General features: G+C 50.2%; 6 protein-coding genes across 6 annotated transcripts; 4 read left to right on the plus strand and 2 right to left on the minus strand.

Annotated features, from left to right (window-relative positions):
* Window positions 1–485: 485 nt before the first annotated feature.
* K460DRAFT_378807 (uncharacterized protein) lies at window positions 486–2,151 on the plus strand (the record flags this gene model as incomplete). Its single annotated transcript, XM_040935108.1, has 3 exons — window positions 486–1,254; window positions 1,304–1,886; window positions 1,941–2,151. The coding sequence occupies 3 exons, from the start codon at window positions 486–488 to the stop codon at window positions 2,149–2,151; spliced, it is 1,563 nt and encodes a 520-aa protein (XP_040786304.1).
* A 390-nt stretch (window positions 2,152–2,541) lies between these two features.
* On the plus strand, window positions 2,542–4,616 carry K460DRAFT_368597 (Ca/Cm-dependent protein kinase B). Its single transcript, XM_040933809.1, has 4 exons — window positions 2,542–3,194; window positions 3,244–3,334; window positions 3,385–3,715; window positions 3,763–4,616. The coding sequence occupies exons 1-4, from the start codon at window positions 3,000–3,002 to the stop codon at window positions 4,331–4,333; spliced, it is 1,188 nt and encodes a 395-aa protein (XP_040786305.1). The 5' UTR covers window positions 2,542–2,999; the 3' UTR covers window positions 4,334–4,616.
* A 436-nt stretch (window positions 4,617–5,052) lies between these two features.
* Window positions 5,053–6,129, plus strand: K460DRAFT_287338 (uncharacterized protein; the record flags this gene model as incomplete). The annotated part of the gene is made up of 1 exon (XM_040928956.1): window positions 5,053–6,129. The coding sequence occupies one exon, from the start codon at window positions 5,053–5,055 to the stop codon at window positions 6,127–6,129; it is 1,077 nt and encodes a 358-aa protein (XP_040786306.1).
* Window positions 6,130–8,422: 2,293 nt separating this feature from the next.
* K460DRAFT_408067 (uncharacterized protein) lies at window positions 8,423–9,817 on the plus strand (the record flags this gene model as incomplete). Its single annotated transcript, XM_040937131.1, has 2 exons — window positions 8,423–8,613; window positions 8,668–9,817. The coding sequence occupies 2 exons, from the start codon at window positions 8,423–8,425 to the stop codon at window positions 9,815–9,817; spliced, it is 1,341 nt and encodes a 446-aa protein (XP_040786307.1).
* A 312-nt stretch (window positions 9,818–10,129) lies between these two features.
* On the minus strand, window positions 10,130–11,761 carry K460DRAFT_396974 (uncharacterized protein; the record flags this gene model as incomplete). Its single annotated transcript, XM_040936134.1, has 2 exons — window positions 11,021–11,761; window positions 10,130–10,973 (listed from the first exon to the last, which is right to left on the minus strand). The coding sequence occupies exons 1-2, from the start codon at window positions 11,605–11,607 to the stop codon at window positions 10,130–10,132; spliced, it is 1,431 nt and encodes a 476-aa protein (XP_040786308.1). The 5' UTR covers window positions 11,608–11,761.
* Window positions 11,762–12,765: 1,004 nt separating this feature from the next.
* On the minus strand, window positions 12,766–14,458 carry K460DRAFT_396975 (uncharacterized protein). The gene is made up of 2 exons (XM_040936135.1): window positions 13,495–14,458; window positions 12,766–13,443 (listed from the first exon to the last, which is right to left on the minus strand). Exons 1-2 carry the CDS (start codon window positions 14,326–14,328, stop codon window positions 12,883–12,885), a joined length of 1,395 nt encoding a protein of 464 aa, XP_040786309.1. The 5' UTR covers window positions 14,329–14,458; the 3' UTR covers window positions 12,766–12,882.
* Between the last annotated feature and the right edge of the window lie 755 nt (window positions 14,459–15,213).

The following is a 15,213-nucleotide window of genomic DNA, read 5'->3' on the forward strand; positions in this document are numbered from 1 at the left end:
TCGACTATCTCAAAACAAAATAATCGGGAGAGCAAGCTTGGTGTTGATCGTGTCGGCGTGGCGTGGGATGACGCGCTGCTGCAACGGGTAGGGCTGAGAGAGAGGCGCTTGATTGGACTGCGAGCCGTGTGTACGACTTGGGTGCTGGCGGGCGCAGGTTGGAATCGCGTGTCAATTGGATCGCCAGATGAGGGATTTGCCTATTCGTAAGCTGGCATCTGTCCCGGCCGCGGCGGGTGGGGAAGGCAGTGGGTTGTTGAGGCAGGCTTTTCGAGTCTCACATGTTGTCTGGCGATGCTTTTCATCCTTGGAACAGCCCACCCATAATTAGCCCCGCTATACCAGACCCTGCTGCCCCTCCATCGACAGCTATTTCACTGCCAATTTTAAGCCTCCTCCCCGACGGTCCTAAACATCTACAGCCTGAATTCCTCCTCGGGCTTTTTCTTCCTCCTACTAGATTCCCCCCCAATTGCCCTGTAGTCATGGCGAAGGTCGACCAGAAGGCAGTCCTCATCGTCATCGACGGCTGGGGCGTTGGCTCCGAGCAGTCGCGCAAAGATGGCAATGCCATCCTCGCCGCGGACACACCGACCATGGACGAGTTCGCAAAGAATGGCTCCAAGACAGCCCAAGGATACACCGAGCTAGAAGCGTCTTCTCTCGCTGTCGGCCTTCCCGAAGGCTTGATGGGCAACAGCGAGGTCGGCCACTTGAACATCGGCGCTGGCCGCGTCGTGTGGCAGGACTCGGTCCGCATCGAGCAGACGATCAAGAACAACAAGTTAAAGGACGTCGAAACCATCAAGAAGTCCTTCCAGCGCGCAATCGACGGAAATGGAAGGCTTCACTTTTGCGGCCTCGTCTCCGACGGTGGTGTTCACTCGCACATGGATCATCTAATTGCGCTCCTCAAGGTTGCAAAGGCTCAAGGTGTTCCAAAGGCCTACATCCACTTCTTCGGTGACGGTCGCGACACTGATCCCAAGTCCGCCGTCGGCTACATGGAAACCGTGTTGAAGGCTACCAAGGAGATTGGACTAGGAGATATCGCTACAGTGGTCGGCCGCTACTACATCATGGACCGCGATAAGAGGTGGGACAGGGTCGAGATCGGTATGAAGGGACTGGTGACCGGAGAGGGAGAAGATAGCAGCGATCCCGTAGCAACCATCAAGGAGAGATACGCAAAGAACGAAAACGATGAGTTCTTGAAGCCTATCATTGTGGGTGGAAAGGAGCGAAGGATACAAGGTAAGTCCATCTTCCAGGCATCTCCATGTCTGCTTGCTGATTCGTGCAGACAACGACACTGTTTTCTTCTTCAACTACCGCTCCGACCGTGTTCGCGAGATCACCCAGCTGTTGGGCGACGTCGACCGCTCACCCAATCCCGATTTCCCATACCCCAAGAACATCGACCTCACTACCATGACATCATACAACCCCAAATACACCTTCAATGTTGCATTTGAGCCCCAACGCATGACCGATGTCCTTGCGGAAACACTGGGAAAACAAGGTGTTAAGCAGTGCCACGTCGCAGAGACGGAAAAGTATGCTCACGTCACCTTCTTCTTCAACGGTGGTGTCGAGAAGCAGTTTGAGAACGAAGAGCGTGAGATGGTCCCATCACCCAGGGTGGCCACGTACGATCTACAGCCAACAATGAGCGCCATGGCCGTCGCAGATAAATTGTGTGAGAGGATCCAGACTGGCAAATTCGAGTTCTTGATGAACAACTTTGCGCCACCAGACATGGTTGGTCACACTGGTGTCTACAAGGCTGCCATTGAAGCCTGCGCAGAGACCGACAGGGCTATCAAGAAAGTATACGAGCAGTGCAAGCAGAGCGGATACGTTCTCTTTGTCACTTCTGATCACGGGCAAGTCAAACATCTGGGGAGATACACACGAACAGGAAGCTAACAGCCTACCAGGAACGCCGAAGAGATGCTCACAGAGGAGGGCACGCCCAAGACCTCGCACACTACTAATAAAGTCCCCTTCGTCATGGCCAATGCACCTAAGTCCTGGAGCCTAAAGAAGACCAGCGGTGTTCTTGGAGACGTCGCACCCACCGTGCTTGCTACCATGGGACTCTCACAGCCCGGGGACATGGACGGCCACAGCTTGCTCGTCAAATCATGAGTCGCTGACTGTGATTCGAGATAGTTTTCCTGCTTCCCGTTTCTTGTTCGATTCTGGGATGCGTTGAACATGACTGAACGTTATAATGTAGGTATAGAATTTCATATAGAGATTTCAAACGGCAGAATATTAAAGTTTGATCACGTCATGATTCTTTCTCACCCTGTAGTGACATGAACTAAAAACGAGATCAATCAAAGTCTCACGGCAATAGTCAAATAGACCTGTGATTACCAAGTGATACTGTAGTGACATTATGAGTAGCCAGGCTGGGGCTACTATCGATATCTTTCGTAGAACTATGCCTTACCAATCAATACTAGGGTCATCTTGGCAGCTGACAGGGGTGGTTGACCGGCGGAGATTCCACCCCTCCAGCGAACAGCGGCCCTCAAAGCACGACGGTTTTGGTTTCTCTCCCAGCGGCAGTCTGACATTATACGAACATCTTTTCAAGTTTATACTTCCTGACTTCTTGCGTCAGCCTGCTATTTCTAGTCCTCACGCTTCGGTTGCCGTTACCCCACTACAGCACACCGTGAGGCTATCTCGCGATATCTCCGCATCTGACACCCACTTGTACGCTTCGATGAACTTCGCTCTCGCTACGTCGAGATTCACACCTCATTCGTAAAGGACGAAGTATCACGCGATACTCGTTCACCGGAAAGACAACGCACGCATCCAGCCTGTGACCTCAGCTGCGAACATCCAGCCTGAGACATCGGCCCCCATTGTACCCTTTCGCGGCCTCACGCGACTTTTATTCGCATAAAGCTCACCTCCAACCACCTTGCGTCGAATACTGTGCTGTTTCCAACAGAATAGCACTTTCCTAGAAGTCGAAGATGGCCTCCAACGGCGGCTCCGGTGCGCATACGCCGCAAACACAAGCTCAGGTACAACCGTGTCGGTATAAGACAGGGAAGACGCTGGGTGCGGGTAGCTACTCGGTAGTCAAAGAGTGCGTACATATCGACACAGGCAGATATTATGCCGCGAAGGTCATCAACAAGCGGCTCATGGCTGGCCGAGAACATATGGTCAGTTCTACTACAGACGAAAGTCTGAGGCTAGGCTGATAGACATCAGGTCAGAAATGAGATCGCAGTACTGAAAAGAGTCTCTATGGGACATAGGAACATTCTGACTCTTGTGGATTACTTCGAGACCATGAACAACCGTACGCGTTCTACTCGACACTGTAGTGGGCATAGCTGATCTGGCGTGCAGTTTACCTCGTTACCGATCTCGCTCTTGGGGGCGAGCTTTTTGACCGCATTTGCCGTAAAGGCAACTACTACGAATCCGACGCCGGTGATCTCATCCGAGCTACACTCTCCGCTGTCGCATACCTACATGATCACGGCATCGTACATCGTGATCTGAAGCCCGAGAACCTCCTTTTCAGAACACCAGAGGATAATGCTGATTTGCTGATTGCCGACTTTGGATTGTCTCGGATCATGGACGAAGAGCAATTCCATGTTTTAACAACAACGTGCGGAACACCAGGCTACATGGCGCCCGAAATCTTTAGGAAAACCGGTCATGGCAAGCCAGTGTAAGGCAAACACATGCATTCTAGGACGCAGCTAACTCATTCCCCAGTGATATCTGGGCCATTGGCGTAATCACATACTTTCTGCTGTGCGGCTACACTCCTTTCGACCGAGATTCGAATCTCGAAGAAATGCAAGCCATCCTCGTTGCCGACTATTCTTTCACACCACTCGAATACTGGCGAGGTGTCTCCCTTACTGCACGCGAGTTTATTCGCCGCTGTTTGACTGTCGATCCTTCTTCGCGCATGACTGCCCATGAAGCACTCTCACACCCTTGGATCACCGAGCTTGGCAAGAACGCTCCCGACGGCGAAGAAGATTTGCTGCCAACCGTGAAGAAGAACTTCAATGCCAGACGAACACTGCACGCGGCGATCGACACTATCCGTGCCATCAATCAACTGAGAGCGGGAGGTGCCGCGGGCATGATGGACGGCGTGAGATCCGGTGAACCACGACGAGGCGCGCCACCTGCCAACATTCCGCAACCGGCGGAAGATGAAGATCCTATGGAGATTGATAGTAGGGGGAACGGACATGGTCAGACTGAGGAGATGATTAGGGAACAAGAGAGGAGGATTCGCGACATACAGCAAGGCATGTGGGGCAAGAGATGAAGATATGATTTCGACACGGTCGCAGCTTCACGACATCCGCACATGGTTCTGATTTTCGTACAATCTGGTTGTCTACAATGGGTCGAAGTGTTGTTAGCAGTTCATATTGGTGTGCATTAGATGGAGGCCGGACCTTTCCTATATACCTGGCTGTGCTTTCGTTCTGGATATCTGCGGGTCAGAGTCAGATGTGGATATTGTGAGTACAAACGTTTGAAGGCAGCCCCGAGCCCGGGAATTCATCATTTTTCAACGCTGTAGGCGTTGCGCAACCATCATAGTCTACCATGATTGACTTTGTGGTTCATTGCAGTCGCCGCTGTCTATGTGCTCGACATGACTGTCGGTGGGGTCTGATGTTCTTGGGAATCATGAAGTGTGGTCCAGCTGCTATCACGACATGATGTCCATTCTCGCAGTGAATTAGACTTACCTCTAGCGCATAGAGTTCAGGTAACCTATGGGAACCCCTCTCAACAGAGATTCACCCGCGGTCTACCCTATTTGACGCATCAACTTACATCACTACTGCCAACATTAGACATTGGCCTTGTGTTACCTTTACCTGGCCGCCGCCGCTGTACCGCACCTTTACTTAACCAGCCTCACAATCAACCAAGTCTCTCAACCACATGTCAGTTTCAGATCTACTCGACTCCATCCGCGGGCCGGTATACCGCCGTGTCGACTCGGAACTTTCATCCTCTACACAAGGCCAAATGCCTATTCCTGTCGGCACCGTGCGACATCGTTGTCGAGCCTTCGAGCGCCGTATCGCCGCGCACCAAAATGAGCGCAATAACATCCTCATCGATCGCGCTCTACGCAACGCTGATGAGTTGGTACAACAGAACCGCACATATGCTGAGCAACTGCGCGTTGTGGAGTGCTTCACTCTATTAAATCTGCCTCCGGATCTCATAGACTTCATCCGCGACCATGATAATCTTTACCGCGCAGCAGTCCGAAGCCATCGACTTGCTCGCACTGCTGTTTCGAGCTCGAACATGGATGTTTTCACTCGCGTAGCGCATCGAATTGTCCACTTGGGGAATGTGTATCATCTGAAACTCGTGCACGGAACTCGAACGCCTGCTGAGCGAGTGAAGATTATAGGGGATATTCAATATGAGCGAGTTATCCGAGAGTGTACTGCTGCGCTGACGGATGAGATAGCCCGGATTCTCACTCGTCTGGAAGTCCTCCTGCCAAACACCCAGATTGATGTCGAGCTGGAGAATGTCGGTCCGGATCACAGTGTCGACGACTTCGGACGAGAGGTTTTGCAGCAGATCAAGTTCTTCGCTGATACCGATGCGGACGCAAACGATCATGCGGTTCGTTGCTGCATCTGTCTAGATGGGTATGATGCGAAGACCCATACTGGCTTCCTGGTCGCTCAGTGTGGTCACATCATCGGCAAACCGTGTCTCTCCACTTGGCTGAATAGTATTGCAAAGAACAGCAATCTCTGTCCTTGCTGTCGCACTCGGCTCTGTGAGCGCCGGCATCGTCGGCCAAAGCCCCTTGGGCATCCAGCCCTGAGTGCTGAGCAGCAAGACCTCGCTAGCCGTTTGAACCGTGCGTTGGGTTTGATGGAGGACACCAGCACGCTGACTGATGTAATGTTTGCGGATAGGGTGGTTGATGGGCAGTGGTTTGAGGACGCGATGGTAGAGTTGAACCGGATGTTGTTTGAGAACGGTGTTAATCTTGGGTTCATGAGGGACGGGTTTGAGGGGCTTGGGTGGAGGTTGTGGAGGTTGGATTGGGCGAGCGAAATGTTACTGGCGTAGATGAAGGCGATGATGGTTTGGGGTGAGGAGATGGGTAGATGAGGGCCTCCAGTGCAACCCGTCATAGCGCGTGTCTATTGGGATCCCGTGAGATTTACATCGCGAAGCTAAGAGTGATACTGGCACGGGTCCATGCGTTGGTGGGGAACAGGCCTTTGGCAGGAAATACGACGTTATGTTGACAATAAATTTGATCTCTGGCAGGCTGATTATTGTCCTGTCGGAGCGGAGGTACCCTGAACCCTTTCGCCTTTAGGGCGCGGAAGATGTTGACGAATCAGAAGCAGTAAAATCTCGCCGAGGTTTTAGATGGCAGCGTTTTGTCAATTAAGGGTGGAAAACACCTCATAAAGTCGGTATCAGACCTCAGACGAAGTTCAGTTTATGAACCCAATTTATGAAATGACACAAGCTGTTGTAATCGATAGCTAACGACGACGTTCATCTGGTGTGTATGGGACTAACATTATAAACCGCCAAACGGAACATAAGAGGATTTTCAAAGCGGCTACGCCCTAGTTGAGCTATCCGATTCGTCCAGCTTGAAAACGGGGACATAAAACCTTAAAAGCCGCCTATAGGTCTATGCTTTTAGAAGTAGCGGGCCTGGATGATATACCGGCACAATATCCGGCAATTGGAGGCACAAGGCTACGGCGGGCTGCGCGAACCTAGGCAATAGAAATATTGCATAGCTATCTAGGCACGCAGCCAGTATACCAAAAGTATTTTCCAAATAATTAGAATGCCGCCTGCAGTTTAATGTTCTTTGCAAGGGTCCTAGCGGTTCTACTAGTTGACTACCGAAGTGCAAAAAAGATGGCTAATGCCTGGTGTTGAGCTCTCCAACAGGGAATCGACTGCGCGTGTGTTAGAACTGAATTGGTTGGGAACGGACGGCAATGCTTACACCCTGGCCTCCCGCGCTTGTTACCGCGTTGAACGACTGACAAGCGGAAATCCTGACCACTGCAAATTGTTAGACATCGAAGAATATTCTAACGTTGTTGTAATGACTAACCTAGACCATTGAAGATGTCGCTGACATAAGCGAATGGCTTTTGCTTGATGAAGTAGAGGTAAATTCTTTAGATTATGTTCTTGCGTCGTGAAACAGAGCCCGAGGAAACTGTTAGGTCCCGGATCACGGTGGAATGACGGCTTTGTTTAGTAATCTTGAATGCGGGGCGTGTGACGCATTATGCGGAAGCGAAGCATAAAGTTTGACGAATCAAAGAGCTTTCAGGGACAGACTAAAGAGGGGATTGTTTGCTAATAATACATCTTCCCCTTATCCCAACACGGAAGGGTGCACCCCTCAAAATGTTCGTTTATACCGCTTGAGAAATCGATAGGGATATAGGGCAAGAAATTAACATGATTTAAAGATGGACTATGCGGCTTACAATTACTCCAGATTTGAAAATTTTCGGGATGACGGCGAATGATTCGCCGAGCGTTCCTTCATTATTTTGTTGGAGACACGCCTTGACCAGCTTTACTTTATTCCCAAAAACAAAGTGCCGCTAAACAGCTCAATAGAGAACATCCTGGCGATGCAGCAAAGGCAAATTATGCAGCGACAGTCTGCGCGCCTGAAAGATTGTCTCGCTATACTTTGAAATTACCGATGTAGCCCTCACAACTAGCGATGGCTCAACAGGTAGTCCTGGGGCAATAGGCGCTTCTTAAACCTTTCTTTCCCACACCGATATAGGCCGCTAAGTCCAACCACATATCACATATCACCTGTCATCGAAATTGTACATTTCCACCCCCGATTGCCATTTTCTCTCTCCCGTCCGTGGGAACGAGCCAGGTTCGCTCTGCAACAACATCGTCCCGGAAAGTGCAAATATTCTCGCTCTCCTGTAGAGACTGTAGCCTAGTCTTGATTTATTTTATCTTAGAAAGGCTTTTATGAAAACTCATACAATAAAGATAAGAAGGTAGATATTTCAAGCACAATCTGTTATCTCCATCATAGATGTCGTGTCCAACAAGCTTTGGTTGGGGTCTTTCATTGTCTCACACCACAAACAACATGCGGTTCAACCGTGGAGAGTAGGGTAGATAAGGCCCCCAAATATTTTCTTCATCACGGGCAACAGCTAGTTAGTCTACTTTGTCTGCTTCTATCCTGTCCTTTGTCGACATGACATTGCAGTCCAAATATACCGATCCCCGCAACGAGGGTTCATCTCAGCCATGGGCCGTCACTGGGGTTTCAGGGTCAGTCTCGCAGTCTCTCCGAAAAGAAGCTGAAATAATACTAAACAGGCATCGCCGCACAATGATGAGTCGGAGTGAGGATACCTTTCAGTACATCAACTCCGCCCCCAGCCTTGATTCAGACGAACAATTCAGCACTATTCCGCAGCTAAGGAGGGGGTTTTTCAAGATCATTGTAGAGCGATTGAAGGAGCGCAACATCACATCACCCCTACTGACGGAAGCTTCGTTAGCTTGGTGCCTGCCAACGTCGTAAGTCTCACATTCTTCGATAAATGTGTTATCGTTCCCCTCTGAATTAAATAGCACCGATCAAGAGTCTATTTGGCGACTTCTGCTTGAAGACTCTCTTTCCGTTCCCACCTACATGATCGATGCGCTTCTGAACCTTGAACCTTCCACGCCTAACAGTAAGGTCACCGGTCCTAATGTCATTCCGTTTTATATCAGATCATTCAACATACAGACAGCCGATCTTCGAGAGATTTTGCGTGAACTGTTAGATGATGGCTACGACCTGATGGGCAGAGTTTTCCTGTGGCTCCAGAGAATGGATAACGAGGACGACAACGCTTATGTGATCTTGCGATATTGCGGGCAAACCAAGAACCGACCGTGGGACCGCCATGTCTCTGATACGTACTCCACATCACTCAGCGGTCTTTTCGATCACTTTCTCAAGAAGCTCGGACAACGATGTTGCGCGGTCCTAACAGAGGCACTTGTTCAAGTCGTTGTTGATGCAAGCACTGAGCTGCACTTGCCCGTTGCGCAGTTAAACCTTCGTGAGCAAGTGTTGATCGCTATATTCGGCGATGGGGTCCTGAATCTTCAGTCTGGTGGAAAGGACTTTATGGGGTTTAACGACGAGGATCAAGTCGCCTTTGTGAGCATTCAATCGGATACAATACGCCTACTTCAGCAGCATGCCCGGCCTTGCTCTCAGGCCATGAAGGACGGTATATCACAGTACGCCTCCGAGGTTAGAAAGTACGTTGAGGCAAACCCATCAACAAGAGGAGATGAGAAGCGCCCCTTTACAGAAAAGGTCGAGAACATGATTCAAAGGCAAGTGACTCCTAGTGTACTTGCCTCGGCGTCTGCTATCATGGTCACTCTTGGGTCCGATATTGGCGAGAAGCATGAGGATGAAGAAGATACGTTCTTTGAAGCAGGTGGTCGAGCAGCTGAGGCTGCGACTGCTTGCTACAACTATTTCTCAACTTGGGAGCGCGGATTAGGGCTTCCACTAGACGTCAACTCGACAAAGCAACTTGTGCAACACAATAATCTGCCGTTTGTCGATATGTTCCCTTGGTTCACTAAGAACGAGAAAGACTATTCTGCTGCCAGAAAACTCTTTGTTAATTACCATCCTCTCCCAGCAAAAGTCGTATTCTTTATTCTAAATTGCAGGCACTGTAACTCCTCTAAGATGGTGCATATACGAACTTAGAGGAATCTCGTCTGGGGAACTTCGGTTTCGCACTCTGGCTTGACTTAAGGCTACTAAGACCAGGTTAAGGCCTAAGAGGTGCGAGGTCTTGCTAGAGCCTTTAGGTCTTATATATACTAGGATAGCCTGGGTGCATTTTAGATTTGTTAAAATTAAAAGTCATTACAGTCTGTCTGGCTGTGTTAAACGGTAGGCGTGTAGGGATACAACACTGTCAGATCATGTGAATGGGATAGCAGCTAGGGGGTATGACAGTTGATTCTTAAAGCTATCAAGTCACTCGTTGTCTACAGAAACCGGTTTTCCACTCTTCTAGCTAATGTCCTCCTGTCTGATGTGCGGGAAGGCTGGGTTGACTGGTATGTGGTACGTCGTCTTCCTGCCATTCTTTGACCGTGCTATACGGCCCGGTGCTGTCTCCACACATGTATCGCACGGAGCCTTGCGTGCGATGTATCTACCTGTGCTAACCTCATAAATCGGAGCCGGATCCAACGACTGAGTCGTTCGGCAAATTCTGCACCACCGCATCACGCTCGTCAGGTCTCCTAACAAAGCATCTGCCTCTCGGAATAGGTGTGCCTTCTTTGAATGGCCGCGCTTGGTTGCCATCTGCCTAACCTGCTCCTCTTCGACTTGCTGCTGGCGGGCTTTGTCCAGCATATCCGTTTTCCTACTCTTAATGCCTTCAGCATAACTCAACGTCAACGCGTTACTCGATGCGAGCAACACCCTCGTCTCTTGAACTGCGTCTTTGTGTCCTTGTTGCATCGGCCTCGCTACATTGAGACCTCGATGAGGTAGCTGTATCTGCACGCCGACAGGAAGATACTCTGGTAGAGTCTTCTCTGGGAGCGTTTGGAAGATGATGCTGAGTAGCTGCTCGCCGATGTTGAGAATCATGTCTATGTTCTCAAGATTTCCCGGTACACGTCCAAGATGTACAAAAACCGATTTCTTGCCCGGCTGCCTCCAGGAGAAGTAGTGTAGAGTGTCATCAAAGAGGTAGTTGACTGTGTGCTGACGGATGCGTTTGCGGATATATTTGGACTGTCCGACGTAGGCGGCGAACCAGTCGGGGTCATTTTCGTCAATGATGATGTTCATGTACCAGCCAGGACCGCCATAGTGAGGGTCGTTGCCAATAGCACAGAGCCTGCAGAAGTCAGCTACATGACTGCCAGTCGGATAGGAGTAACTCACGCTTCAAGGTCAAATTCCTTGCGGCCACGCAGGACCTCCAGTAGCCCGGATGAGAAGTGGCGACGGAGTGTCCTGCTTATGCCCTCAAGACTGTTCATGCGGAAGAAGTCGCGATATCGATCTTCTGAGCCATGCCTCGCCTTCAGGGCCTTGAGGTAGCCTTCATCGAGAAAGCGACAGCCTGACTCGATCATGGGTGCCGCCTTCGCAGTGGCATTGTTAGTGACTGCCCCGAAGGGGAGTGTTGTCTGCTTCTTCGCCAGTGGTGCAACGAGTGATTCGATGACGGGCGCCTCTTTCGCAGTTGCATCGTGTGTGACTGCCCCGAAGGTGAGTGTTGTCTGCTGCTTCGCTCGTGGTGCAACGAGTGATTCGATCATGGGTGCCTCTTTCGCAGTGGCATCGTGAGTGACTGCCCCAAACGGGAGTGTTGTCTGCTGCTTCGCCCGTGGTGCAACGAGTGACTCGATCACGGGTGCCTCTTTCGCAGTGGCATTGTGAGTGACTGCCCCAAACGGGAGTGTTGTCTGCTTCTTCGCCGGTGGTGCAACGAGTGACTCGAAGCCTTTAGCGGCTCGCTTCGACATTTGGGCTTGTTGGAGGGTGTGAAGCTGAATCAGGCCATCCGCTGCGAGAGAGAGAAAGAAACTGGTTTCTCAAACGAAGGTCTCCGGCTGACGTTCTGTGAGTCGAGAGCATCCTCATGAAGTAGCCACGATGTTTGGCTAGCGTCGCGAAGTGAGGCAGGCGCGCTGGAGGCTGCACCGAGCCTCTGGAACAGCTTCCTACTCATAAGGAAGGTGCAATGGAGGCTGCACCGAACCTCTGGTAGAGCTTCCTACTCATAAGGCAGGAACCGACGCCGACATTGCCTGCCATGTTCGGACGGACATCGAGTCACTCGATGCTTTCCACATTTATCGTGCATTAATGGAGAGCTTGAGGCAATGTTGCCCATATTGCCTCAAGCCCTCTGAAGCTGTAGTGCGCCAAAGCTAAAAACCAGTTTCCTAGACGCCGTCAGTAGTGTTCAGCTTGTGATGCAATGTCGCTCTACTTTTCAAGTTGTCAAATGAGTTCCGCTGATGGGGGTGTCATAATTGATGGTTGAGGCTGAGGTGTATTGCTGGAGCTGAAGGCGTCATGAAGCCTTGTGTCCGTACGACACGTTCGAATCATAAATGAGGAACCCTGAGATCAAATTTCTTGTGCAGGTGAGAGAGAGAAGGATAAGTTGTAAAGCGGAGAGCTCTCCGCAGATCGTAAAGCGGTGTTGGAACACAATGAACGGTACGGTATCGCGACGGTTGGTCGCAGAACCATGGATGTGCAGGTGAGAGTTGAGTGGAGGGGGCGGTGAGGATATAGTTGCTCTATGGATGCCAAGATATTAGCGATTGGATGCTATACTGGAGCCTGGAGTTGCCTGGGATGATGCCTGGGTTTATGCTGATTTGAGGAGCTTTGAGATCAAAGTTCGTTTGCAAGTGAGGGGTAGAGCCCAATATTTTCAAAAGCGCTGCACTCTAGTGTTACCTGCTGAGCTGTCGCTGGTTCTGTGAAGATACCTTGAGTGTTGAAAAAGTGGAGTTGAAAGAGAGGAGTTGAGGTGGTGCATGGCGGTGAGGATATGTTGCACCATGCCGTGAGATTGGCGAGTGGGCATGCCAGACTGGAGCCTGGAGCTGAGCCAATCTCAAAATAGAAACTCTTCATGTTAGTTCATCAGTCTAATCATGCGACTCGTGCCGATGCTTGCATTGCTCTACCTCATATCGTACATCGATTAAGCAATCATCGGAGTAAATAGCAGGCCTCATCACTCCAACCCTCAACGCGCCATTGATGTTGCCTTCTCTTATTCATTCGGTCTCTTGATCAATACCGTCCCTGAAAGATTCAAGCTGTTTTTGGAGTTCCCTCAGGCGTCGGTCCGTCCCAGTCGATTGAGAGGATACGACCTCTACCACCAGACGGAAGAGATGTGATATGTTGAGTCGAGCTGTATCAACATCTGGAACCACCGCAAGGCGAGCCATAACCACCTCCAACGAGTCGCCTGTTACATGCGCCCCAGCTACCTTCTTTATATTCTCCATATCTTGCGTATGCATGACCCTTATCTCCCCGACTTCCTTGCCGATGGTATCCAACAGGGAACGTAACGGAGCCAGCTTGGTTGACGCAAGTTCTTCTCCTGCAATGGTGCTCGTTCCGATCTGAAGCTTCGTATCATCCAGGACTTGTCTCACGAGCGTTGAAATGTCAGTGCCCGGCGTTCGACGTAGTCGATTAATAGCTCCCACCAAGAATGCCCGGCTGTATTTTGGATGCATATGCAAACCGCTCATGACAAGTCCCTCTGACAGATTCACCAACTCCGTCGATGTGATGTCGAGGATATTCAGTGATGGCCACGTCTTCTAGTAAGAGCTGTTAGTACGCAACGTGTCACTCGTTCATCAAACACGTACCTCGATGCCAATTTTGAGCTCTGATGCTGTAGCTTCATCAATGGCCTTTTCGGCTCGAAGAAATGCTGCCATGAAGCTGTTCCTCTCCCCCTCCCCAACTTCGTCATCCAGAACACTCTTGCATCTCTCTAGCAGATTGACATCTCCACCACAGAGATAAGTGCTGATGAGCGCGACAATCTCGTTGTCACGAGAGGTGCGGGCGGAGATCTGTGCCGTAGCAGCGTTGATGGGATTCGGTTTCGACATAGGCTTCGCATCTATTGCCTGTCTGATCCTGCCGACAGTGATGTATTTCCGCTTTTCAAGACTTGTTGCACCCTTGTCATCGCGCCATTCCTTAAAGAAGAACACTTCAGACCCATCCACACTGATGCCTTTGCACAGTCCAATCTCGTTTGTGTTGTCCAAAGAATAGAAGCTCACATTAGTTTTCCCAAACGGCACTACGACTCGTGTGGCTTTAGCATCGTACGGGATGATGACGTCTTCCGCAGGCAGAACATCAGTCGCAGTAGCTTTGCCCTTCTTACTGGGTTGAAGAGTGGGAATCCTCGTATGTTTAGAAGCTGAGCTGGGAAGCAAACCCACGAAGAGAAGTTTCATCCCAGATGTGAAGCATATTTCCGTCTCAACAGGGAGTTCTGGCGGCTTCACAGCTTTCTCGATGAATTCCTCGCGGCCAATTCCTTTGACCTCTTTGCTACTTGCATTAGACAATCCGTTGGTCTGGACGTAGATAACAGTATTGGGCTTTCGAGCTGCCCAATCCGTGCTACCTCCAGAGAAGTCGTATCGTGCACCGGCGTAGTTGACAGCGTGTTCCGTCGCCATGGTGACCAGTGATCGAGTGATCTGTTGACGGCGATGCTCATATGACTGCTATAAAGGTCTCGATGCGAGGGTGTGGAGAAAAGAAGCAGGATACGACAAAAGAAATTGTATAGTTTCAAGTACCTCAAATATTCGGCTGTCAACGTGAAGGTGAAGGTGTATCGTGCCCCGTCTAGGCAAACAGGGCGTGTCTTGGCACCACGTGAGGAATCAGCGGTGAGATTGCGGATCAACCTCGTCATACCATTACCTGGAAAGCCCAAATATCCAGATACCTATACCACAAATAGGCAGTTCACCTGCTTAACAAGTGAATTATGGGGCGTCGATACCACCAAAAGAAGAGCGTCGCCACGAAAACTCCTACCCTGGCGTTTGACGCATACAAGGCCAAGCTACTGGAAACGCTCGACTCGTTGATTAAACAACACGCTTCCATGCAGACCTCGATAGCTGATGACGACCAGCAACTAATGGATAGCCTGGAGAATGCTATATCCAAAGCGGAGAAGAAGTTGGTTGACGACCTAGTGGCATTCCTGGTCACCAGAGCTCGAGGTGGTGAAGAGGAAGAAAGAGAAGATGAGGAGAAGACCGCTGCCCAAGTCCTTGTCAAGGCAATGTGCTGTGAGCTTGGAGCTGTTAGCATAGGTCAGACTGCTTCTCAAAGTTCTCAAAGTATCCTCAACGTACGCGTTCAATTTCTTCCGCCCAGGGTAGTCTAGCTTTTAACTATAGTTTCTCAACCTGCCTATCTTAATAAAAATAATACTAGCCTTAATTATCTAATTTCAACTCCTGCATCTAACTAAATACTAGACTTTTACTATTATTCTAACGCTTATAGCCTGTATAGCCTACCTAGCTATTTATTTATTATTTTTT

This window comes from Cucurbitaria berberidis, assembly GCF_010015615.1.
Source record: "Cucurbitaria berberidis CBS 394.84 unplaced genomic scaffold K460scaffold_4, whole genome shotgun sequence".
NCBI lineage: Eukaryota > Fungi > Ascomycota > Dothideomycetes > Pleosporales > Cucurbitariaceae > Cucurbitaria > Cucurbitaria berberidis.

What these genes read in the sequence shown, in the direction of transcription:
- K460DRAFT_368597 (XM_040933809.1), top strand. Translation starts at nt 3,000, where the DNA reads ATGGCCTCCAACGGCGGCTCCGGTGCGCATACGCCGCAAACACAAGCT. An exon ending in CTTCGAGACCATGAACAACC is followed by an intron (nt 3,335 to 3,384) that starts GTACGCGTTCTA and finishes TCTGGCGTGCAG; the next exon opens with TTTACCTCGTTACCGATCTC. An exon ending in ACCGGTCATGGCAAGCCAGT is followed by an intron (nt 3,716 to 3,762) that starts GTAAGGCAAACA and finishes CTCATTCCCCAG; the next exon opens with TGATATCTGGGCCATTGGCG.
- K460DRAFT_396975 (XM_040936135.1), bottom strand. Translation starts at nt 14,328, where the DNA reads ATGGCGACGGAACACGCTGTCAACTACGCCGGTGCACGATACGACTTC. An exon ending in AGCTCAAAATTGGCATCGAG is followed by an intron (nt 13,444 to 13,494) that starts GTACGTGTTTGA and finishes AGCTCTTACTAG; the next exon opens with AAGACGTGGCCATCACTGAA.